The sequence below is a fragment of the Mobula birostris genome, chromosome 18 (genome assembly GCF_030028105.1).
Source record: "Mobula birostris isolate sMobBir1 chromosome 18, sMobBir1.hap1, whole genome shotgun sequence".
Taxonomy (NCBI): domain Eukaryota; kingdom Metazoa; phylum Chordata; class Chondrichthyes; order Myliobatiformes; family Myliobatidae; genus Mobula; species Mobula birostris.
In genome coordinates, this window is record NC_092387.1 from 19,109,936 (window position 1) to 19,136,511 (window position 26,576).

The 26,576-nt window shown below is 40.2% G+C and overlaps 1 protein-coding gene across 3 annotated transcripts in view; it reads left to right on the forward strand.

The window, feature by feature from the left end:
- The window catches only part of LOC140211990 (casein kinase I), a 191,440-nt gene that overhangs the window by 161,518 nt on the left and 3,346 nt on the right, over positions 1-26,576 (forward strand). For 2 of the 3 annotated variants that reach the window (XM_072282315.1, XM_072282317.1), the window contains 3 exons: positions 8,804-8,902; positions 10,203-10,313; positions 13,201-13,307. In XM_072282315.1, coding sequence (XP_072138416.1) covers positions 8,804-8,902; positions 10,203-10,313; positions 13,201-13,307 — 317 coding nt within the window. The remainder of the gene's footprint in view (positions 1-8,803; positions 8,903-10,202; positions 10,314-13,200; positions 13,308-26,576) is intronic. The other variant, XM_072282316.1, reaches the window with a different exon arrangement.

Consider the following 26,576-nt stretch of genomic DNA (forward strand, 5'->3'; position numbering starts at 1 on the left):
ATGGAAACAAAATATTAAGAAGGGGAATAGGGATTGGAAAGCTGAAGATTCCAGAGAACAGAATTGTATTGAAACGCCAGGCAGGGAAGTCAACGTTAGGGCAAGAAGCTGCATGAAATTGGGACATTAGATCAATGACAATTTCACAGAAATTTTTCTGATTTACATGGGCACTTCTGAAGGTAGGAACATAGTAGGCATGGGATGGCATGAGAGAGTAGGAGATGTTTAGGCAAGCTTTCTTTTGAATAGCAGAAGTTGATAACCAAACTAGGAGAGCATTGGAATGATCACCTGGCAATAGCAGTGAGTATTGGCTCAGTCAGGGCTGGTACTGATGGTGGAAGGATAGTTTCAGGTGCAAGTTGGGTTTATCCCCACGTGGAAGTCGATGATGGGAAGGAAGGCAGTGGGGTAGGTCATGTGGGGTTTGACTTGTTGAGGAGAAAAGTGAAAGGACATCAATCGGTTTTCATTTGGAGTCGGAATCCTTTCAACATAGTTATGTCTATGTATGTATGATGTCTGATTGTCTGCTCCAGCTGTATGACTGTGTAGAATGAATGACAAAAGTTGTGGAGCTGAAAGGAAAAGAAATTGATGAGACCTGGACAATTTAAGTCAAAGAAAATTGCAGGGATTTTGAGTGTCTGTGAAAGCTTTAGTTAATTAATTTTTTTTGATGGTGCGTCATTTGAGGGCACACAAGAGTCAATAACATTTGTGTTCTGGAGCTATGCATTAGCAGATTTGTACGGCAGATTTTCCTCCCTAAAGGATGTTTTGGTGAATATCACCATTACTAATGCTTGCTTAAGTCCAGATTAATTTAGGTGACTAAGTTTAAATTCCCCAGCTGCAGTGTTTGGTTTTTGAGCTTGGAATTACTAACCCAGTAACGTATCCACTCTGCTGTTCATAATCCTTAGTGTCAGATGTACAGTCAGGCTTTATAAAATGGCTGGATGACATGCTAGAATAAGCAAGTGCCATTTTAACATGCAAAAATTGCAAAGTATTGGGTACTGAATGGGGAGAGTGCAGACTGAGCAGGCTAATACTGTGTTAGATGGTTTACTGTTCCTTATACTTCTATCGAAGGATGTGCTTATGTGCACACACCTGCCACACATGCATACTTTAAGGTAGGCTAAAAAAAAACCTCTATAAAGTTACTTTATTTGGGGCACTCCTGAATATAACATTTGCTATTAAGCCTCCAGCCATTCTACAGCATTAGTATTAGGTGCTAGAACTTTTCAGTAAAGTTTGTATCAAACCCAAACTCAACAACATAAACAACTTGTACATAATTTAATTAAACTTTGAATAGGTTTAGAATTAGCAGCTTAAGACTGCAAATTAAGGCTGGATTGAAGGCAGCACGTGTTTTTAATAATTGAAATCTGACTGGGACCGGATGTTTATAATTGGCACAGTTGGTGCCTTTGATATTAATCTATTGCTAACATCAAAAAGAAGCAAATCAGAATATTCAACATACTTACTGATTCAGAAGGAATGAAGAGAAGGTAGTTATTTTGCAGATGCTGAGATTTTTAAGCTCTAGTTCATTTTGGAAATGCAGAGTTGTTCAAGTGGCAGTGCTTTGAAGCATTTGATTATTTCATACTCTGCAGCCTCGATTGGATCAACAAATATATTTGCATGCATGAGATGGAGGATGAATGCTCGTTCACTTGCTGTGAGATGGTGGGAGATATGGTTTAAGTCTCCGTAATTAATACAGCAGGTTCCTAACTTAACTGAGAGGCATTTAGTGCAAGTTAGAGCTCTTCCAATGAAGAGGGATGGTGGAGGAATATTACAGTTTGTAGCAATTCATTTGAGTGCAATGTTAATGTTGGATCATGTAGAACTTGCAGAATGGAAATGGGGCATTTGTTCCAACAAGATCAAATGATTGCAATCACAAGCTAAAGTAGCTTTTTTCTTGGAATTATTGCTAACCACCTATTTATGGTTCCAAGCATACAATTTTTTTGTGATCCTGCCTTTTTCTAAAACACATACATTTAATTTGGGGCTCTCCTCCCGGGCCACCATCCTTCTGCCAGGACTTGCCTATGTTTCTCCAGGGAAACCTTTTTGTCCTGTGCTGGCACAGGCCTAAGCTGGCAGCAGCATCTTCCACTCTAGGTGGTGCTGGTGAGCTCTCTGTGGAGTTCAACAAGGCAGCAGGAACTTGTACAGACTTCCCTGCTCGTGAGCTGTCAGATCCATCTCCAGAACTCGGCCACCTGGCGTATGGACCTTTATATTTGACTTAACTTTGTAATCTTTTTATTGGTATTGATTTTTTTATAGTCTTGGTTTATTGTTGTCACATCCTGTACCAAGATACAGTGAAAAGCTTTTGATTGCATGCAATCTAGGCAGATCGTTTCAAACATAATAATATTGAAGTTGTAAAAAGAAAACAATGAAGAATATAATGCCATAGTTACAGAGACAGTGCACTGCAGGTGTGATGGTAATTAGATCCACTGTCTGCAAAGCCATAAATTCAAACGGAGGTTTTAAGCCGATCAGAATCAGGTTTATTATCACCGGCATGTGTCGTGAAATTTGTTAACTTAGCAGCAGTTCAATGCAATATAGAAGAAAAAAAATTATATAATAATAAATCAATCAATTACAGTATACGTATATTGAATAGGTTAAAAATTGTGCAAAAACCAAAACTAATATATATTTTAAAAAGTGAGGTAGTGTTCGAGGGTTCAATGTCCATTTAGAAATCGAATGGCAGAGGGGAAAAAGCTGTTCCTGAATCGCTGAGTGTGTGTGCCTTCAGACTTCTGTACCTCCTACCTGTTGGTAACATTGAGAAAAGGGCGCTGGAGGTCCTTAATAATGGACGCTGCCTTTCTGAGACACTTCTCCTTGAAGATATCTTGGGTACTTTGTCGGCTAGTACCCAAGAAGGAGCCGACTAAATTCTGCAGCTTCTTTCAGTCCTTTGCAGTAGCCTCCCCTTTCCAGGCAGTGATGCAGCCTGTCAGAATGCTCTCCACAGTACATCTATAGAAGTTTTTGAGTGTACTTTTTGACATACCAAATCTCTTAAAACTCCTAATGAAGTATAGTCGCTGTCGTGCCTTCTTTATAACTCCATCGAAGTGTTGGGACCAGGTTAGATCCTCAGAGATCTTGGCACCCAGGAACTTGAAGCTGCTCACTCTCTCCACTTCTGATCCCTCTATAAGAATTGGTGTGTGTTCCTTCGTCTTACCCTTCCTGAAGTTCACAATCAGCTCTTTCGTCTTACTGGCATTGATTGCAAGGTTGTTGCTGTGACATCACTCCACTAGTTGGCATATCTCACTCCTGTACGCCCTCTCGACACCACCTGAGATTCATTCTACCAACAATGGTTGTATCATCGCTAAATTTATAGATGGCATTTGAGCTATGCCTAGCCGCACAGTCATGTATATACAGAGAGTAGAGCAGTGGCCTAAGCACACACCCCTGAGGTGTGCCAGTGCTGATCATCAGCGAGGAGGATATGTTATCACCAACCCGCACAGACTGTGGTCTTCCAGTTAGGAAGCTGAGGATCCAATTGCAGAGGGGGGTGCAGAGGGGGGTACAGAGGCCCAGGTTTTGTAACTCTCAGTCAGGATTGTGGTCCAATAGAAGTATCGATGGGTACTTTCACTTAGGAGGTTATACTGCATCAACTTCCTCTCTGGACCACTGCAGGTTCAACCAAAGGTGTAATTGTTGGTCCTTTATGTCGTTTTTTTACAATCGCAAGACCCTGCTGGATATTAAGAACATCAAGTACTGCTGGTCTGCCTGATCAGTGAGTTGCTTGTTAGCAACGGAGTTGGGCTTGTGTACCGTGTAGTTGCTTGGATATCATGTACCGTTATGTGGAGTCAGTGCAAGGTCTATCAAACGGTGAAGATGATGATTTTGGATGTTTTTATTGTGATTGCAAGACCCTGGTGGGCATTGATAATGTAGAATGCTGCAAATCTGGTTCATTGGTAAGAGCAGTGGCAAGGGATCTGCTTTGCCTCAGTTGCTGTATGGACCAGGCCCTCATGCCGCAATAATGCCCATTGCAGTCGCACAGGAAAGGAGTGTGGGAGGAGCAGAGGCTTCTGTTGGTGCGCTGGGATCCGTACTGGGTTTGGGTTGGCCCCTCCTGTCAGTGCTCCCTTCAGTGTTCGCTTGGTGGAAGGCAAGCTAGACAAGGACAACATCTGACATACCATCAGTCTACAAGCCATGCCACTCAGGGACTTGAGCTATAATTCTTTTCTTGACTGTGTGTTTTCTACTATCATAATTATATGTGCTGTATCCTGCTGATACTGTTTGGCACCTTGGCCCTGGAGGAACACTGTTTCGTGTATCCATGTATGTTGAATGACAATTAAACTTGAATTTTAACTTCAAACACTAGCTTACTTCTCTGTCTAGACTCTGCGGCAAGGGCTAGTTGCCAATACCCATTGCTTACCCCTCTCCCTACCAAGGAGGAGATACTTCCAGCTAACTAAGTAGTCTAAACAGTCTATTTTATTTTTAATGGTGCACATTTAATTTTAGATAAGTAGTTCTTACCACGCATTTAAAACTAGAGTGTTTCTGATTTACAAAGGATTTCTGAATTGCAAAAGATTTATAAACTACAAAGGATTTTCAAACACAGGTACAATTCTTACAAACTAAAAGAACATACCAAGTGGTACAGATGAACGTGTCATCCATCATAGAAACCGAAGGTTGAGGAATAAATTCTATTTCTTCTTTCTGTCACCCTATTATCTTTCTGTTATTCACTTTGTCATTCCTAACTATCTTCAATAGTTTTTAACATTTAATTCAATAGTTCCATTTAATATCAGAGAATGTATACAATATACAGCCTGAAATTCTCACTCCCTGCAGATATCCTCGAAACAGAAGAAACCCCCAAAGAATAATTGACAGAAAAAACATAGGCACCCCAAAGCCCCCTGCCCCCTCCCATGGACAAGCAGCAGCATCAACCCTCCCCTCCCCCACTTATACTCGCATAAAGCATCAGCATACCCACCACGCAAACAGCAGCAAAACCCCCAGGGAGAGACCATGATCGACAGTACATCAGAAACTAACTATTCATTCCAACAATTCAATATTCCCTCAGGCTCTCTCTCACTAACAAGGGAGACACGTATGGCTCCTTCCACAGTAACGGGAGACAATCGTCACAATTTCCGCTGTTACCGTCAGTCTGAAGCATTGCTTTTTATTTTGAACTCCCTGAATTGAGAATTGGCAGCAAACTCTCCTTCACCATCAAGAGAGGGAAAGATTTATACTGTTTTCCTACGAGTTGACATTATCTGCATGTGTTGTTTGTCAGATAACTTTACTGGGACAAAGTAATTCACATAGATGGTCTAAAAAAAAGGGTTCCCAATCTTTTATGCCTAATCTTTTTTTATGCCGTGGACCCTTACCATTAACCAAAGAGTCCATGGACCCCAGGTTAGGAATCCCTGGTCTAAAAGCTTCTGGGGACAAAGATCTCAGACACCCAAAATTAATGCTTTGATGGTTTGCTCTCTGAGAACACAAGTATACCAACTATTGATCGATCAACTATACCTGTGACAAGTGACAAGATCAGTCTGGTCTGAATGCATCCTTGAACTTGGTCAGAATGGTGCAATGAGCTTAGCCAGAGTTGTCTGGTTTGATGTAGGCCAGTTAGCATAACCTCATTGCTTACAATGCAAAGCTGAGCAGGAATATTGGTGAGAAGTTTGTTTGTCAAAAAAGAACTCTGAACCTTTGGAAAGGTCAAGCCACTGTGCTGGAAAGCTGGGGTCAACAATAAGCCTCTCAGGTTCTGGAAAATATATGTCCATCACACAGGTAGACAAGTATAAGGCTCATGACGAGGTAGTCTGGGAACTCGAGTTCATCTTTTACCACATGAGTAGTCCATTCATGGGTCTGATAACAGTGGGGCAGAAGCTGTCCTTAAGTATTCATGAGTGCTTCCTTACTATTTTATTTAAGTTTACAATGACATCTCTGTTATGGGCCGAATCAAAGGTTGTGATGAATCTATATGTAGGAAGGAGGGAGATTGAGAATCTGGCTGAGTGGTGCCACAACAGCCTCTTACTCAACATCAGCAAGACCGGGGGCTGATTATTGACTCCAGGTGGAGGAAACCGGAGGTCCATAAGTCAGTCCTCATCAGGAGATCAGAGGTGGAGAGCGTCCTCGGTGTTATCATTCCAGACTATCTGTCCTGAGTCCAGCATGCAAGTGCCATTACAAAGAAGGCATGGCAGTGCCTCAACTTTGTTAGAAGTTTGCCAAGATTCAATCAGCAGTGTGTTATCTAGAACTTTGTCAGACTTCTATAGATGTGTGGTGAAGAGTATACTGACTAGTTGCATCATGGTCTGGTATGGAACACCAATTCCTTTGAATGGAAAAACCTACAAAAACTAGTGGACATGGCCCAGTCCATTACAGGTAAAGGAGCACATTATTGAGCACATTTGCAAAGAGCGCTGTTGCAAGAAAGCAGCATTCATTATCAAGAACCCCCACCATCCAGGCCATGCTCTCTTCGCACTGCTGCAATCAGGCAGAAGATGCAGGAGCCTCAAGTCCCACACCACCAGGTTCAGTTATTACACCTCAACCATCAGGCTCTTGAACCAGAAGGGATAACTTAATCACCCCAATATTGAACTAATTCCACAATCTGCGGACTCTCTTCTAAGGACTCTACAACTCGTGTTCTCAATATTTATTTCTTATTTATTATCATTTTTATATTTTGTTTTTGTATTTTCAGTTTGATTTTTTCCATATTGTTTATTTGTGCGTTTTTTATTGATTCTATTGTTTCTTTCTATTTACCGTGAATGCCCACAAGAAAATAAGTCTCATAGTATATAGTGACATATATGTACTTTGATAATAAATTTATTTTGAATTTTGATTATAATTTCCTTAAAAGTAATTGTAATTTTTAAAGTGGCCTCCGCTCAGGCTATCAATTTCATTGCCACTTTAACAAGCGGCAGGGCTTTGACAGTTGTCAAAGCTGCTCTGAGTGCAGCCAGTCTCCCATGGCAGACTACTCTGGGCAACACTGAACGAAGCAGTGTTGTCCAAACATGGCGGACGGCAAACTTGTCAACAGAAGATCCATCCCCTTATGTTGCAGAGCTGTGAGCGTATTATTCCTGGGTTGCACTTGGGTCCTGTTTTGGATGCCTGAAACAGGCAGTAAAACCTCTGAAATAAAAACAGAATAGAATGCAGAACAGTGCAGCTCATGAACAGGCAGTAATGTGCCAAATCGATTAAATTAGTAATCAAATAGCAGTAATAGAAGTACTGAGCAAGTCAGCCAACGTTAGTAGGTAGTGTGAGTGGGGTGGAGTTGGTGGAAATCAGTCATCGCTTTGGAACAAGATGATTCTGTCTGATCTGAGCATTTCCAGTATTTCCAATTTTTGATTAAGATTTCTAGTCTACACCCCAGCAAAAATAAAAGTTGAATTGATTATTGCAGTTCATAAGAACGGAAGCATGATGCTTAAAAGTTGGCCTTTGAAAGCAGCCTCCAGTAGGAAATTCTGTGATGTTTCGATCTCGGATTTATCATCTTCATTTACAGTTCTGGTTGTAAAATGGTGCAGGGTGATGCCACATACAGAATAAGACTTCATCTCATAAATTTCAAAGCTTTCATTGAACTTCTGTCATGTCACCACCAGTTTTAAATGGCAGGTCTGTCTTCTATGATGAAGCACTGGAGATTGTAGAAAGATACCTGTACTGCCACCTACTTTGTTTCTCAGTATGTTACAGGGTTTATGGATGTATTTTTCCTTAATATCAATACGGCCAAAAATTCTCACCTCTGTGGCTTTCAAATGCGTAGATTTTATGGTTTGTTCAGAAAAATGAGTTCCAGTCTCCTTTTGGATTAAGAATTTCTTAAAATAGTTTGACAAAAATGATCAAAATTCTCTGAAATAAAGTAAATGGAGTATAATCCCCAGATGTATTTGAATTAATTGAGCTCTATCATATAAAATAGATTTTAGTTGGCTTCCTAAGATAGAGCTGGAAGCTGTGTGCGTACGGATACTGGTGAATGTTCAGGTCTATGATTATAATCTTTGATTTTTCCCTTTAAGACAATTAAGTTTTACTGTAAATCCATTTGTGAAAAAAGCAGGAATGGTGAAGAGAACACAAGATGGGAAGGGAGGAGAGAGGAAATTATGTAGTGGAGCAGCTGGTAGTATCGCTGGGCTTACTCCTGCATTGATAAACCATGCTGTAAATTGCCCCAGATGGGAGAGCTGGGAGAAGTTGGCAGGTGTGAGAGAGAGTGGGCTGGAGGGAACTAAGGAAGTAGGATTTCTCTGAGAGCTGGCGTAGATTCAAATATGAAAAATGAGAGCAAGTGAGAAAGAGAATGATGGCATGCAGCAACTAACAAATGGAGCATCTGGAGAAGATGCAAAGAGGAGAAAAATATTTTGAAGAAATTTTGTTCACAATTAATGTCACGTCTGCCTCTGGAACACAAATGGAAGCTCTTAAGATTTCCTCTGCTAGCTTTTGGTCTGTCCTTCAGAAATGACCCAGTCACAGTGAGGGTGAGTGAGGTAATTAAGAGCCTAGTCATTTTCAGCATGTAAATTAGTGATCGCATCTACTCAAAGGAGGTTTTTATGCGCTATGCACATGAGTGGAAGAAATCACGGTTGTGTCTGTGTTCGATCCACAGCCCACACCGGTCGGATCCAGTCACACAGAGCATGGAATGAGCAGAGAAAGCCACGCACACCGGGAGAAAGCTACACTGCAGCAGCCACTTCGAAACCAGGTCAGTACCAGACTGGCACGTGTTTTTCACCTTTGCATTTTAATCTTTTATTCAGAGGATCATTACTTTTTTGGCTACTGCCTGTCTAATGAGTACTTGGATTTACTTTGTATACTGATTACATGAAGTAGCTGTTTTGACGATGTCTTCTATATTCCTAACGTCAAGACTCTTTATGAAAGGGAGGAGGGCTGTTTTGATTAAGAAATCCCCATGTAAGTAATTAAAAAATGAACTACTGCAATCCCTTCCTGGGACCATACCCTCCTTTGCCTTTCGATTTTTCCCGCAAAATCCTTGGATCTAAGGCTGCTCCCAGCTTTCCTTAGCGAGTGATGACAAGGGGCAGGAAAATGGGTTGAGTGAGTTAGTCTAATTTCAGGCCTTTGGCATCAGGGTGGTGCTATCCCAAGGAGATCAGGCATGGTTTCAATATGTAGCTGGCAGCAGTTGTTCCCCCTACTATGTGCATTTGGATCATGCACACTGATTCACCCATTTCAAGCGATTTCTTGACAATGTGAGTGGAGTGCTTCTCCAGGGAATTGGAGTGGCTGATCTCTTCACCATTCTAGTGCAGGTGAAATCCACAAAAGCAAACCTCGGCTTTGTCAATGATCTAGAATGGAACAGCAGTGGCTGTTCAATCAGTGCAAAAATTCACAAGTATATGTACAAACAGATTAAGTTGCTATGGTGTATTATTAGGTATGTTGGTGATCACAGGTATCTGGAATGCACTGCAATTGGCTCTAAGTTTGAAGCATCTGCCATACGCCTTCTCTCTGATTTTTGTTTCATTGTACACCTCCTTTGGCATCAGCCAGGCAGTCTTTTTGTCATCCGCTTTGCCAACTAGACTCGTGGAATATCTGTTCTGCTGGCAGGTCTGATGCTTTTCCAGCATTACTGATGCTACCTGTACACTTTTTGATGGAAATAGTATGACATTTTGTCAGCCTTGGATTTGGGAACGGGGTCAATTCCCCATGGGCTTCACCGGCGCCACCACCATCCTTTCAGCTTCCCTTTCTATTTTTGGGGATTGACTATCTAGAAGAATGTCATCCCTGTATTCACTTAATATTTTGTTGAAAGCAGATTCCTTTTGGTTTCCTTTCGAAGATATAATGGCGATCCTGTGTTATGGCATACCTAAGGAGTACACCAGTCATGCTTTGCTAACCAGTTTTACTAATCACTAATGACTAACTTTTTTGTTTCATTGCTTTGCTTGGGCCTGCTGTGCTGCATGGACCCCCATTTGTCATCCTCCCCCTCTGTTATAACCAATGAGTAGACAGGAGCCGCTGATCGCAGAGGAGCATGGGAAATTCAGCCTAATCGGCAGCAAAATCCTTCCTACCTGACCTCACAGCTGGCGTCTGACAGACACGGGGGCTCTGTCCAGGTATAAAATATTCTCGCGTGGAGATTTGCCGTTCAGGGTAAATCTAATATTTGGTGTTTTGTGCTCCCAGTGCAATAATATAGGATTGTCCTAAGCTTATGCTGCATGTTTGTGGTGAGGAGCGTGAGGGGCAGACCTTCCAAAGGTCGTAATTCCAATCTGTACACAAAAGTAGTCTTGTTCTCTCTGTCTACTGCGCGAACAGAGCAATGCATCCTTTTTGAGGTGCTCTACATTGAAAAGTTGGTTTATTATGGTCACGTGTCAAGGTAGAGTGAAAAAGTTTGTTTTGAATGCTGTCCATACAGATCATTTCATCCCATCAGTGCATTACAGGGGAAAACAATAAGAGAATGTAGAATAAGTTGTTAGTTACAGAGAAAGTGTCATGTAGGCAAACAGTAAGGTGCAAGGCCATGACGAGGTAGATTGTGAGGTCTTGCATGCTGTTCATACAGATCAAATCATTACACAGTGTATTGTAGAACAAGGTCAAAAGAATTTAAACAGAATAAAGTGTAACAGTTACAGAGAAAGTACAGTGTGGGTAAACAATGAAGTGCAAGATCATAACTCAAATAGTCTGCTTTACTGATGCTAGTTGAAGGATGAGGAGTTTCCAGGACACCAGGATAACTTGATGGTCAGTTTTGTAATTGAGCCAGGGTATCTCTTTATATTAACTTGAGGAGGGAGACGGGGCTTCAGTTTAGCATCTCACCAAAAAGACAGAACCTCTGACCAGTGCCAGCCAAGACTTGGTTCTTCAAGCTGGAACTTGAACCCATGATCTTCAGAATCTGAAGTGACAGCCGACTTCTGCAAGTGAAGCAACTGTAGACACCGTGAGAGAATATATGAAGTAGTGAGAGGAGGAGGAGGATCTGGTAAAGAGGGATCAGTCCTTTAAAAGGAAAGGTATAAAGTGCAAGGAAGAAATTACCTAACTGCTTGAAGGTAAGTTTATCCTGAAATGTGCAATTTGCTAACAACCCTAATGCTTAACTGCTTAATGTGGCACAAATCAATTACATATTGGTCTATTGTTTAATGCTGATGCATCAAAATCACTGCTCTGCCTTGCTTCTTTTTTCAAAAATCAAGTGAGATCTAAAATTATACATTCTTTAAATAAAAAAGACTTGAGTTCTGCCAGGTTGTTAGAATTAAGGTGGAAATTCAGGTTATGGAAATTCACTCTTCCAAGACGTGCTGAAAGTAAGAGAAATTCTCCACAGAGAGCTAGCAGAGTAATTTTGAATCACTGGTCTGCTTAAATGTTCAAGCACTTAGGTTCCCATCGTGCCTGCACTTTACCGGCACCCTGCTGTTAGATTTTCAGAACATAATTTTGGTAGGATCTTATGAATACCACACAATAAGCCAACTCCCATACCTTTTGGGAGGATGAGGGGCTGATAAACAATTAACAAGATCATAGTTAAAGGAACAACATTTAACCGTTTTTATAAAGATGTCCCTGGACAGTTCTCATTACCCAAAAACAAGATAATAACCTGCGTAAGGGTGGTTACTGTAAAATGGGTCTGGGGATCTACCTAAATTTAATACTTAGAATTCTCCACCGTGTTAGGCATTTTATTTTGTTCTGACAGTAGATATCCTCTTGAGACTATCTTCATTTGCTTTAAGAGTTTTTTTTTAATTCATCTTGATCTTAATGTAAGAAGAAACCCTAAATGGAGTTCTTTTTGGAATATTCATGTTAAAGAACCTACATTTATACTCTGACATGTGCATGCTTGGATCATGCTAAAGGGCTTTATAGCCATTAAGTATTTTCAAAATATAGTAATAAGGAAATATAGGATTGTAATAAGGAAAAGCAGTGGCAACATTTCACAAAGTAAAGCACCCGTGATGACAGAAATCTGTTCCTCTAAATGTTGGTTAAGATTAAGATCAGCAGGGCCAGTGCTAGTTTGAAAATGTGCCATATCATTTACATTGCTCTGACAGGAGGCAGGTGGTATCTGCAGCTGAGCAATGTTCCCACGCAAGTGTGAGCTTAGTTTCCAACCTGCATCAGGTTGATGAGCCAAGCTGATCATATGCAATGGACATAATGTGTATGTTATGGTATACCACACATGCACGTAACAATGACCTTCCTTGTGTTTCACTAGTAAAGTGCAGAAATTAATTAATGACTTGTTGGAAGTTAGCTTTTTCTTTCCCCTCTTAAAAGGGAAAACAGTAGATTCCCAAATTTCAGCTGTGGATCCAATATTGACATTGCTTACCCGTTATTATGGATAACAGCAGTGAAAACAAATTCCTTACCAAAATGAATTTTGTGCCCCAAAAAGGATATAATATTATGAATTAATTTTTAAAGCAACTAGATTAGAGCGTTTTGAATTTTATGTTAGTATTGGAATTGTATATAACTTGAATTTCTCTTGCTTTGAAAGGTGGGGGTATGATGGGTCAAGGTCCCTTTCTTCTACTGGGGGAACAGTGGGGAGGAACAACATTTCCACAGTGGCAAAAATCCACTCATGCAAGTTCTCTTCTCAGAAGCATTTCCACATTACAATTACTGGCAATCTATTCTATTTAGTCTATCAGCATGTTACCTTCAGGAAAGTGTTAATTTTCTACTGTTTCTATGCTTAAAAATTGGCAATTGCCTTTCGACGGGAGTCTAGCAACGATATCTAGATTTAGGACTCCACTTGAGTATCATCTTGAAATTGATAGAATGAGATGTAAGTAGTGGTGCAGGGTAGTGGGTAATAAAAGAGAAGGAAGAATGGTGGGGAAGAAAAATTAGGACATAACAGTATAAAATAGTACTGTTACTCTTCCACTGTGAACGCTGTGATCTGTAACGATATGTATTTATACCAATCCATCTTGACAGGTGGTTAGCTCAACCAATGGCGAGCTTAACATCGATGATCCAACAGTGGCACATTCCAGTGCACCAATTGCAACTCAGCCAGAGGTGGAACCTTCAGAAGATACCAAGTATGTGCCCCCTGAAGCATTGCGTGCCCTTGTGTTTGGTGAATGCTCCACCTTGCACAGTTCATTACCTCTTAGTAGTTACAGTATTAATATCCATATAGACTATTGAACAGAACTCCGAATAGACACAAGAGTCATCATTGAGCAGAATTTTTTTTGTCCTCGGGCAGGTTCAATTGTTCATAAGAAATTTGAAAATTTTACATGTTATCATTCATGATGCAAATTTTTGTGGTTGATCTTGAAAGTGTGGCGCATTCACCCTCAATGTATCTGGCTGACTACATGCACGGCAGTTGTAATTCTTGTGGATGGAACAGCAGTATCCCATACTCCTTTTAACCCTTTCACTGTCTCATATTGTGCTTTTCTGATTGAATTGTATTTTTCAACTAGTGTTTGAACTAGTGCATGCCCAGACTGGAAGTTGTGGATGTCAATCCAGGAAATCTGAATTGAGTATAGAGATTAGAGTAACTAAAGGTTCTGTCACCTTAACATTGAAAACTTATCTCAGGCTTCCTGACGTCTTAATTTTTTATCAAAAAATATTCTGGCAGAATTAACTGCAGCAGTTTAAGGAGTCTAAAAGGACTGCCTTAAGCTGCTGAGTAAGAAAGAGTATCTCCAAAGGTTCCAAATCTACTCTGTAAACAGTCCCCATCTCTTTCTCTGCTGTCTTCACCATGGACATCCAGGCCATATACACTTCCTTGCCCCATCGGGAAGGCCTAGGGTACTTGTTTTTTCCCCTAGAACATAGATTCAATACTAACACACCACCACCCTTGCCCTTAACAATGTCTCTCTTAAACTCCTCCCACTTTCCAGGTGTTGCCCCTACTATGTCTTGACTTTTCATTGGCTATGTAGAACACTCCTCGATCTTCTCCACTCAGAACACCTCTCACAAAATCAGAGTCTGCATGATAAAATGGTCAATTCAGCTGGATGCTCATTTTGCAGTTGATAGAGCTCAGTTGATGTGTTGGCACTTGAAACTATCCATTTTACTAATATTAAATGAGAGTTCAAAAAAACTGAGTCACTTGCAGTAATCTACTAGATCGTGTTTGACTTAATCAGCAAAAAACATTATTCAATTATTGCCTATCGTTGTGTATGGGGACAAGAAACAATGTATAAATGTTGGTGTGTGCCAGTGAAAGGGTTAATTATTCCTGCATTTCCATCATTTTCTCCTGATATGCTTTCATCCAAGTATAATTGGAACTTTCTAGATATATTTGTACCTTGAAGGAAATTGTATTGTCTACACTACAATTACCCTTTTTGACATGATTGCTCCTTATCAGATCATGTTTACCTTTGACTATCTGCATTTTAAGCTGTTTTGTTCTATACTTCAGCAGTACCCTCTTTCCTGTTCTCCTACTCAGTTCCCAGCTGTCGGGGGATATGACTGGAGTTTGACCAGTGAGTGTTTTAGAGCTGTACATATTTTACCATATCAAAGAAATTCTGCAGTAAAATAAAAGGATGGACAGCATAGCAAAGTACAGGAGGTTATCATGACAACGCCATTTTACACTTTAAGAAAGTAGTTACAAGTTTGGGGGAAACTGTTAAAATGGAAAATACTGGAAACACTCAGCAGGTTTGGCGCCATCTATGTAAAGGGAGTTAATGTTTCAAGTTGCCAATTCTGACGAACAGGCTTTGGCCTGAAGCATTAACCTTGCTTCCTGTTTCACAAATGCTCCCTGATCTGCCAATTGTTTCCGGCAAATATTTTTATTTCAGATTTCCAGCATCTGCAGTTTATTTTGTGTTTTTAATTTGCAATTAGAAAGCATCCCACTCAGGTTCTCTGGGATTCTGGTACCTGGTGATCTCTAGTTAGAGGAGCTCTGAGCTTATAAAATGTAATTGGACAGCTACATGTGAATCTTTTTGTGCTTCGGTTTCTAATGCCAGTGTATGCTGGATTAATAGCCAAGTTGCTTACTTTCCATATTCAGAAGATTAGCCTTGACACAGCCAAAGGAAGAGCAAGTCCTTGAGCACAATTCAGATTAAGGGCCTCTGGATCAGATGATTTGCTGGGATAAAGTTTATTTGCAGAATGTACACTACTGGAAGGACTTTTTGAATTCTTGTACTTTATGCTGGTGAAAACTTGCCAGTTAAATAGGAAATATTTCATTTATCATCCTGTCAGGAATGTTCGGGAGGGAAATGAAAAATTGAATTTAAAAAAAAATCTGATTTGTTGACACTCTCACTTGAGTACCAGGAATGGGTAAAGCAATTGAAGGAGAAATCAGAGTGTAGCCACTTAATCAAAATGGCCTCTGCCATGAATGTCAGTGCAGTCAAGTCATGCGATCAGCTTCATTCATTTCCGGAGTTGGGCGACATTTCATGTTTCTTTTGTGTTCGGGGATTTTGTTTAGTTAAATCCCTGTGCTTCCCTTCCTTATCTTGCTGTTTGCTTCCCTCATTCCACCTGGCTATTTATTCCCTGCTCTCCTCCTCAGCCCTCTTGCCCCACGGCTACTTCATCCTTTCACTGCCACAACCCCCCTCCCCCTTGTCACTCATGTGCATGATGAGCCTAACAGCAGGGCTTTCTCCTCTGATTAATCTGTTGTCTTTTCTCTTTAAACTCTGTAGCTGCATCAAAGTGCTCAACATGTGGTGAGTCCCTCGCGTTGGTCAGGGAAAGAGGGAGCAGACCAGGCTAGAATGATATAAGCAGAAAGGTTATAACCAATCCACTTGGTGATTGCAGTCTCAGCCAGTGACTTGCTTTTAGGGCCCAATCACCATGTAACTGATCAGATTCATTGACCTGTCCTTTTAAATTTATAGTTTAGCCTGCATCAACTACAGAAGGGAAGTCCATCATTTGACATTGAGAATTTCAGATTTTAGTAGACACAATCTTTTGAGATAAAGCAGTTTTTTTTGTGTAAAAGGTTAGATTTTGTCCAGATCCTGATTCATCTTTCAATCTTTCAAACTATTCCAAAGTAAGTTTCTGGTAGCCAGGTCCTTGAGAGAAAAGATGTAGCCATGACAGCTCTTTACTCATGAAAATAAAACTTAAAATTGTTCTGTTGAATCTCATGATCATAAAAGTGCCCCCAGAGTGCTTTTAGTCGCTATTGCTCTCAAATAGCATATGGTTAAGAATCAGAAGAGAATGCAGTAAAGATTATAAAGCCTTCAGACTGCATTTTTTAAGATTAGCCATGGTTGTGTGAGGATTCTGATTTGCATCTCCTCTGCATTTCAACATTGTTTTGGATTTTGTGTGGGGAACGTTCTGCCAGCTGTTCCCACTTACTTTGTCATCAAGTCTCTAATCGTGAAACAAATTATTGGACCATGACTTTAATTTCACGCAGAAGTCATGCTTGACTTTGAACACCTGGAGTCTAACAGATTTACAAGTAAATCTTGTGTTGGAATTGTAGGTTTTGATCTGCTTGCTTGCTAGAATATCTGCTTTATTTTTTTCCTTTTCCATAGTTAATAGTTTTGTTCTGTAAAAATGCCTTTTAGAGAACAAATACTTCACCCGTTTCTGTGTGTAGGATTTTATGTGCTTGAGCAATATGCATGGGTTTATGAACTGTTGCCCAGTACTGAAGTCCATTTGTAACAAGCGATTATTTTAGAAGTAGAAGTGATTTGTATATTACAGTAAAGCTGCTGCAATCTTTAAAAAATGGCTTCAAGTTTTGAAGTACTAATGTGCTTGGTAGTATTATGGAGCAAAAATAATCATACACCATGTGAAGGACTAAAATGCTGGCAAGAAAAGTTTGAGTAATCCTTGATGCTTCCTGGTAACTGCCCAGACTGGTCCTTGGCAATGAATGGACTTTGTATCCATCCCTCAGTAGCGGGGGACAGGTCAGTTGAACGAGTAAGAGGTAATTAGTACTAAGGCTGGGAGGGTGTGTGGGTGTTAGGACCAGATGGGAGAAAAGCTTGCAAACAGAAGAGGATTAGTGCTGTGTTGATTGATTTAGAAATCATTTAATTGCTTCTAAAACATGTGCATTCCTTCTGAGTTATCACAGAATAGATTTAATTTTATGACAGTATTTTCCAAAACACTACCTGAAAAGGAATAGAGTGAAATTCTCACACCACTGTCATATGTAAACATAGTTTGCTTTACTTAGGAGCATATTTCAAGGCTCTGTAGCACTGTAACTGTGATATATCTGATCCTCTTAAATCAATACATGCTCTAAGGGATGGCTCTCACTGAATCCATTTTAGTCTATGACAAAGGAGCCAGCACACCCACAGCAATGGATTCTTTTCTCCACACTGGAGCTTCTGAAAGTCATGGACCTATGACAGAAACGGGTCCCTTGGCCCATACAGTATACCTCAAAGCCTTTCTTATCAATATACCTGTCTGAATGCCTTTTAAACCTTGTAACTGCACATGCCTCTACACCACCTTCTGGTAGCTTGTCCTTTATATCAGCAACCCTTTGTTTCCTCTCAGGTCCCTTATAAGTCATTCCCCTCTCCATTTAAAGCTCTAGTTTTAGGTTCTTCTACCCTGGGGAAAAGACTTTCTTTCTTCTTAAATCTTTTTATTAATTTTTCAAAATTATAAACTCAATAACAAAGTTGGTACAAAGAGATTGGAAAAATGTTCATCAGCATATATAAAATGAATTTTAAGTAACATAGAAATAAAAGACTTCCAAACTCATAATGAGATTAAACATTAACAAGGAAATAAAAAGAAAAAAAAAAGTATAAACAAAAAAAACCCCAAAAGAAAAAGAGAAAAAAAACCCCCAAAAAAAGGCAAAACAGGACTAGACCAACAACTTGTATCAGACATGATCCATAATGTCGCTAACTCCGCTCCTCTCATCATATTTTAGAAAAAAGATTCGGAAAGGTCAGATTACATCATATGAAAATGTTGCATAAAAGGTTTCCAGGTATCTTCAAATTTAACTGAAGGGTCAAAAATATCACTTCTAATTTTTTCTAAATTTAAACTTAATATGGTTTGAGAAAACCATTGGAATGTAGTTGGAGGATTAATTTCTTTCCAGTTCAACAGGAAAAGACTGTGACCATCCACAATATATACTTCTCTCAAGGTTTTATATGCCTCCAAGGTCAAACCTTGACCTCCTATTCAGTTTCTCCTTATAACTCTAGCCCTCCTGTCCTGAATCTTTTTTGTGCCCTTTCCAGCTTAATGACATTCTTCTCATAGCTAAGTGAACAGAATTGTGAACAACTGTGACCAATGCTCTGTATAATTTTTATAAATGGCTTGGATGAGGAAAACTGAGTTATTAAGTTTGCAGATGACACAAAGGCTGGTGGTTGTAGGTTACAATGGAACATTGATGGGATGCAGAGCTGGGCTGAGAAGTGGCAGGTGAAGTTCAGTCTGGAAATGTGTAAAGTGATGCCCTTTGGAAGGTCAGATAAAGGTTTAAAGACAGGATTCTTAGCAGTGTGGAGGAACAGAGGGATCTTGAGGTCCATGTCCACAGATCCCTCAAAGTTGTTTAGAAGGTGTATGGTGTGAGCCCTTCATTAGTCAGTGGATTGAGTTCAAGCACTGAGATATATAGAAACCTCTGGTTACACCACACTCAGGAGGGCATAATTTTAACATTTGAAGAAAGTACAGGGGGATGTCTCTGAAGTAAGATTTTTACACAGTGGTTGATGCATGGAATGCACTGCCAAAGGTGCTGGTAGAGGCAGATGCATTAGGGACATATAAAAAAACTTACGTAGACACATGGATGATAGAAAACTGGAGGGCTATATAGGAGGGAAGGATTAGATTGATCTTAAAATAGCTTAAAAGGCCAGCACTGCATTGTGGGTTGAAGGGTCTGTACTGTGCTGTAATGTTCGATGTCCTAATATTCTTAATGTGGTCCTATCTGTGATTTGTGTGGTTGAAGCATAATGTCATGTACACAATGTCTGTCTATGGTCAACACCAACGTTCATGGACTTTGACATATAGTCCAGTGATAAAGACTACCTTTCCCATCCATACACTGGGTCCCTTGACTGGCCAGCCAAACTTCTTATTTGAGAACAATACTGAATCAATCAACATTTCATACAGTCACTCATGGGGAAGACTGTTCAGTCTCCATCTCATCTGGCTTCCTTACTGGTTTATTGTCACGTGAACCTAGGTACAGTAAAAAGCTTGCCTTGCATATTGTTCACACAGATCAAATCATTAGACCGTGTATTGAGGTAGTACAAGGTAAAAGAATAACATGCAGAATGAAGTGTAACAGCTACAGAGAAAGTTCAGTGCAGGGTCATAACAAGATGGATTGTGAGATCAAGTCCATCTTATTGCGCCAGGGAACAATTCAGTAGTCTTGTAACAGTGGGGTAGAATCTGTTCTTAAGGCTGTTGGTATGCGCTTTGTGCTTTTGTATCTTCTAGCAGGTGGGAGAGGGAAGAAGAGAGAATGCCCTGTTAGGTGGGCCTTTGATTTTGCTGACTGTTTCACTGAAACAGCAAGAAGTATAGAAAGAGTTCGCAGAGCGGAGGCTGTTTCCTGTGATATGATGAGCTGTGTCCACGACTCTCCAATTCCTTGTGGTCACGGACAGAGTAGTTGCCATACCAGGCTGCAAGGCATTGATTAAAAATTGGTAAGGGTCAATGGGAATATGCCAGATATCTTTAGCCAGCCAAGGAAGTGGAGGTGTTTGAGCTGCCTTGGCTGTGGAATCTACATACCCCACCTTTCCTAGGCATTAAGGCATAGTCAGACTTTTCAAGTTCTTGTGTTTTGTTTCACTGTTAAACTTCTCATACATTCATCACACCAGCAGATAACATTTCGTACTCCTGGATAAAACTTGTGCAAACAGTCAGGATGAGGTTTAATATCACTGACATACATCATGAAGTTTGTTGTTTTGAGGCAGCAGTATAGTGCAATACATTAAAAAAACAATATACGTTACAATAAGGACTGTACATAAAAATTAAGTAGTGCAAAACGAGAGCAAAAATAGCTTGGAACACACACAAAAAATGATAGTGGAACGCAGCAGGCCAGGCAGCATCTCTAGGAAGAGGTACAGTCGACGTATTGGGCCGAGACCCTTCGTCAGGACTAACTGAAAGAAGAGATAGTAAGAGATTTGAAAGTGGGAGAGGGAGGGGGAGATCTAAAATGATAGAAGACAGGAGGGGGAGGGATGGAGCTAAAAGCTGGAAAGCTGATTGACAAAAGGGATACAAGGCTGGAGAAGGGAGAGGATCATGGGACGGGAGGCCTAGGGAGAAAGAAAGGGCGGGGGGAACCCAGAGGATGGGCAAGGCGTATAGTGAGAGGGACAGAGGGAGAAAAAAAGGGGAAGGAGAAAAAAAAGGGGAAGGAAAAAAAATGATATAAATAAATAAGGGATAGGGTACAAAGGGGAGATGGGGCATTAACAGAAGTAAAAACAGCTTGATGGTGTTTATAGGTCGATTCATCGTCATTTCATAAAAATCTGATGGCGGGGGGGAAGAAGCTGTTCCTAAAATGTTGAGTGTGTCTTCAGGCTCCTGTACCACCTCCATGAAGGTAGTAATGAGAAAAGGGCACATCCTGGGTGATGAGGGGCCTTAATGATGGATGCCGCCTTTTTGAAGGTGTCCTCAATACTGAGGAGGCTGGTGCCATTCATGGAGCTGACAGTTTAATTACTTTGATGTTCAGCTTGCTGGCATTCCATCTTCTACCCACTGTCTTGTATCTTCTCTGCATCCAGTCTGCCCTTGTGCCTGCTGACCTCAGCTCATCCATTCACTCATAGATCCCATGTTCTCCATTCTTGATGTTTTAAAATTTCTGAATCATCTTTTCATTTCTGAAGTAAGGATCTTTGCTTAGAACACTTACTTGTATAGCTAAATAGTGTTGATCCTCTTTTTGCTTAACACCTTGAATGTTTAGATTGAAGCTTGTGTGTAATTTGCCTGAAATGTGTGTGACTCGGGCAAACTTTTGTTGTTACTTGTCCTTAACCAGGTAGGAAAGATAGTGCTAATGTTCCTAGAGATGGCCTGGCTTTGCAAATGATCTCAGTGGCCATGGAAGTGCAAACTTATGGCCCAGACTCAGTAGAGGAGTGTTTTATTTAAAGTTGATGGAAAACCATTTTGGTTTTTAATAAAATTAGTGTTTTTTTATTAATTTGATTGCATTCAGCCTTTGTGAGGTTTGCTTTCTCAGAGTCTATGACATGATTTTCAAGATCGACATCTGGGATTCTAATCCATTGCCGAAACCACATTTAAAATTAGAGTAGTTCATATTGATTTAGAATTACTGAAGTGAAAAACTAACAAATCTTTCAGCAAATATTTTTCTTAAGCCATTGTGCAATGAAACATTTCTTTTATAAAACAAAACATAAAGGTACACACAAGTAGTGAAAGCAATTTTGGTCACCACATATTGAAACAATGTGGTTGCACAGGAGACTTGCAGGAAGGCTGCCAGACTGGAAAAATTTAACTGAGGAAAGATCAGATAGACAGTGTTTTCTTTTTGCCACAAGAGACTGAACTGAAATTTGTGATATTCTGAAGGACTGTGTGTAAATGGGATCATAACATTGTCCCCATGACTGTGTGTGTTTCCTCCGGGTCCTTCAGTTTCCTCCCACAGTCCAAAGATCTACCGGTTGGTACATTAGTTGGTCATTGTAGATTGTCCCGTGATCAGGCTAGGATTAAATTGGGGGATTGTTGGACTGTGCAGCTCAAAGAGCCTACTCTGCGCTGTGTCTCAATAGGTAAATAAAAAATCAATATAGATTTAAAGTATAGCAGAATTTAGAAGGGGGATGCATTTGTTTCACTGTGTACAGATTGATGCCCAGTTTAAAATTCATCAATGTCCTATCTGGTGCATTTAATTAGTCCCAATACATGAGAATTCTTTTCAGCTTGCTATCTTCAGATTTTATAGGATATTCCTTTTCCACATTCAGTGTGAGTAGTTAAAATATTATGGATCCAGAGGGACACAGTTTCATTCATCGCTGCCCTTCATTTTGAAACTAATTTGCTTCACCCTCCATATGCAAGACTTCTTTTACACAATATGTTCACGCCCCACAAGAATGTAAAAAGTTTGTAATTAAGTCCTTTTTTTGCTGTGCCAAAGTTGCTGATTCTCACCAGAATTTAACTGTTAAATTGGGTATCAGTTACTCTTATCTACTCTTATCAGTTACACTCCATTCTATGCACTGGTGCTGATTTAACATGAATTTGAGTTAAAGGAGTACAAGCGCTTTTGTGTTTATTGTACAACTAGCTTGTAAATTCTTCTACTCCAGCTGGCTTAGAGAGAGCACCTGCAAATCAAACAGGCACCATTGATATTTTGATTTGTCTTTTGGTACAATTTTAATGCATTGAAATAATTTAAAATGCTATAATTTTAAGCTTTAGTTGCATCACTGATTATTTTCTGTGTAAGTAGGGGTTTAATCCCTTGAGCATGTTTATAAAGATTAGTTGAATTCCCTTATTTGCAAGTTTAATCACAGAATTGTAACGATTCAATGAACTATAATGGAGAATTTCACCATGACAAATGTAAAGAATTAATAGAAATTCAATACCAAGATCAAGCTGCTCAGATCTGTAATATTTCTTCTCAGAACATTTGAAATCTTTTATGGTGCAGTGACATGATTTTAACTGGTTTATGCTTCAGTCGGACCTGTCTGTATACTGCCCTGCCCGAGAAGAACTATTCATTTTCCCCGAATGACTAGTGACTTAATTTGTTGGTGGTACCATTTCAAAGATGAGCTAAGCTTGCCTTATTTATTTTTGACTTGCCATCTGTGAATAAAATCTGCACCAAATATCCCAAGAAGGAAGGAACCCATTGAATTTCTAAGAACTGCCGTTATTAGACTGACAATGTTTACCTTTACTTCCAAATAGTGCATCAGTACTTAGACATCTGTTTCTCTAGTGAACTGGTGTTTCTCAAATAAAACAAACAAGCAACCTAAAATGTAGACAAAGCTTACCCAATTGCTGGAAGTCAAAATATATAGGAAGCTGGGGTTTCCCTAAAGGGCAAATGCAATTAGCTAAGCCTATTCCACTGGTAATGAGATACTTTTCAGATGTTTATTTCAGTGGTAATTAAATACTTTGCAAATGGCCCCCACTCCCACTTGGGAGAAGGGTTGTTGTCTCTATTGAACATTATATTTTTTGAGCTTTAATACTTTGTGAAAGATCAACAGCGGGCCGAGGAAGTGTGATTTGAAATCTTATACTCCAGTTGATCAAAAATGCTGTGTCTTGTAAATTTTAAAATAGATTTTTCTGTCATCTATACTCTATTCTGGGGAATAGGTCAAAGGAAGTAATTTGTATCTGGCTTTTCTAATTTTACAAAATAGTCAAAAAAAAAACGAGCTCTTGGATAGTGATTTTTTAAGAATGTGCAGTGATATTTTAATGCTGTATACAGGGTCCTGCAAAAAATGCTAACAAGGTACCCAATGGGAAAGGAGAGATGACCCTTTATCTTTAAATTTTACCAGGACCTCTGTTGGGGAGATAAGTCAACATTAAAATGTCACTGTTTAAATGGAGACCTTGTTATAAACTTACAAAGCAGATTTGGCTTGGTGTAAAATGGTGGAGAAATGGTTTGTCTCACAGGTTTGCACAGAGGACCAAAGATCAATGCATACTATACTCAAAATGAGCTGTACCCACTTTGCAGTGTGTATAATATTGAGCACCGAAACCTCAGAAGCTGTAGGTGCTGGGCTCTAGTTCTGACTCTGACCCACTGTGACAGGTTAATGTATATGCAAAAACAAATAAAAATGATAATCAGCATATTTAAAGTCTTCTATGCAGTGCACACGGTCAGATTTTACACAAGTCACCTTGCAATCTCATATGTGCAGTTGAAGTTCTACTTATCCAGGTGACCCCCATGTTAGAGAGGGAGGAGTTGCATTCAGAGGGAAAACCTGTACTGCAATGATTTCTTCTCTCTCTCTCATTAACTTGCAGCAAGAAGCATGCAATGGAAACCTTTATTTGTTTGACAAATAAACCCTTCCTGGGCTTCAAGCCAGGTACAGGTATCAATTGTAACCGACATTTTGATGACAAGCTCTGCCATCTTCATCAGGGATATGATGCCTGGGCAGGTCTATAATCAAAGTGTCGGTTACAATTGATACCTGTATCTGGCTTTAAGCCTGAGAAAAGTTTATTTGTCATTTGTCAGGAAAGCACAACATCCTTCATATTTATTTATTTGTTTTTATTCCACAAGTTCGATAATAGCAAACTTTATTCCCTATCTCAAATTTTTGAGGTGTGATCTGTGAATTCTGTAACAGTTAATTCTTGTAACTTGAATGGCTATAACACAGAAGTCATCTGTTTGCACAAATAAATTGATACACAGCGCAAAGCACAACGGTTGCTTGATTTTAGTGTGGGGCTGTGCATTGTATTTAATTTAGTGACGTACTAAAATTGCTGTGTGGGGAATGGTTTGGGTGATGACAAAAGTGTTACTACTGAGTACTAGGTTAGGCATGGTGTATAAGTAAATGAGACAGCAGCGGTTGAGATTAATTGTTAATAATAGTAAAACGTGTACATAGTTTGTTTTTTATACTTGAGATACATGAACGGTGAGAAAGATACCAGCTTCTGTGTATCTCCAGACCTCACCCCAAACTGGGGCATGCAAATATGAAAGCAATAATTGACCATGGGAAAGTAAGGATAGATAATTGCATACCAGTGTAGGAACAAAGAAGGGTTTTTCACATAAGTACTAGTGGAAATGTGTCTGGGCACTTCAAGTCTGCGTCTGCCCCCTCAATGCTAGGGCTCCATTTGCAAGTACAGATGGGTGAGTGAATGGCCACTATAGTGTGAGATGGTGGGTGAAGGGGAGTGGAAGGGTGCTGGCAGAAATTATCCCCAGTTCCTTGCCCAATGTCGTCCTTCATACACTATTGTGTCTGAGCTGTTCTGGAAAGATAAACTCCCTTCATCCCATTATTATTGCTAGTCAGGTATACCATTCATCAGGAATCCCAGAAAGGTAGTCGTGAGCAGGCAACCTCATCGCCCTTCAGTCACCATAACCTCTACGGCTTGTAATAATTAAAGGTGCCTGAAATTTTCTGAACATTTGTGCATTGCTAACAAGCCTGACACTTGTCCATTTATTAGTTAAACTTATTGTGAGACTTGACTACAGTTGACATCAGTCCAGTCAAGAGTAGTAAGAGTCCTCTCAAGTACATTAGTGAATTGAATTTTTTTTTCTACCTTTGACTTTAAAAAGGTTACTTTTACTGACACCTGCTTTTGATTGACAGATTTTATTAGAATGAAATCGTATTCTGAAAATGGGGCTTTGTAATCATTGACCCAGAGTTTGTAGGATATTGCAGCATCTCCCCTGCTGAGGCACCAGTGTCTCTCCATATAAGTGCACCGTCAGGATTCCAGAGCGAGCAGAAGACCCCTATGTTCTGGCCAAAGACCCCCTGACTGTGCTCCAACAATGGACTCCTGTTGACAGTCCAGGTGAGGAGCTTGAACTTGCGCCAATCCCCCAGGACTTTATCTGCCCACTGACCTCTGAGTCAATTCATTTTGGTGGAGACTCACAGCTTTGAGGTAAGTACAGGGTAATCCCTATGTAAGCAGGGGTTTCAGCTACACCAGCTGTTTTCTCATATGTTCATAGTGCAAGTTCTGGGCTCACAGAGTGACCATGTTATTGTGCACAAACTGCTACCGCCATTTGTGGCCTCAGTTCAGATAAGAAGTCTGCAAGTAACAGGTCTCCCCCAGACTGTGACCACTAGCTTACCTCTACATACAAATGAAAGTGAGGGATGGACAATAGGTAGCTTCTGCTGGGTGGGAATGGAATAGGAATATATCTGCATCCTTTCCACCCTCACTTCCCAAACCCCCTCCCCCCCCACTTTCCGAACCCCCTTCCCCCCCCTCCTTCCGACCTCCCCTTCTCCCCCTTTCCGGGCTGCTTCTCTACCCCTCCACCCCTTTGCTCCCTCTCCCTCAACTGCAACAATCAGGGGCTGGGTGTTGCTGAACAGGGCTATTGTTGTCTATTTCTGTCTCACAGACAGTTTGAGTTATAATCTGTTTTTAGGGTGAAACCCTGTCGTAACCTGAGGGGACCTGTACTCTGAGAGTTGGTTGGTGGGGTTGGACAG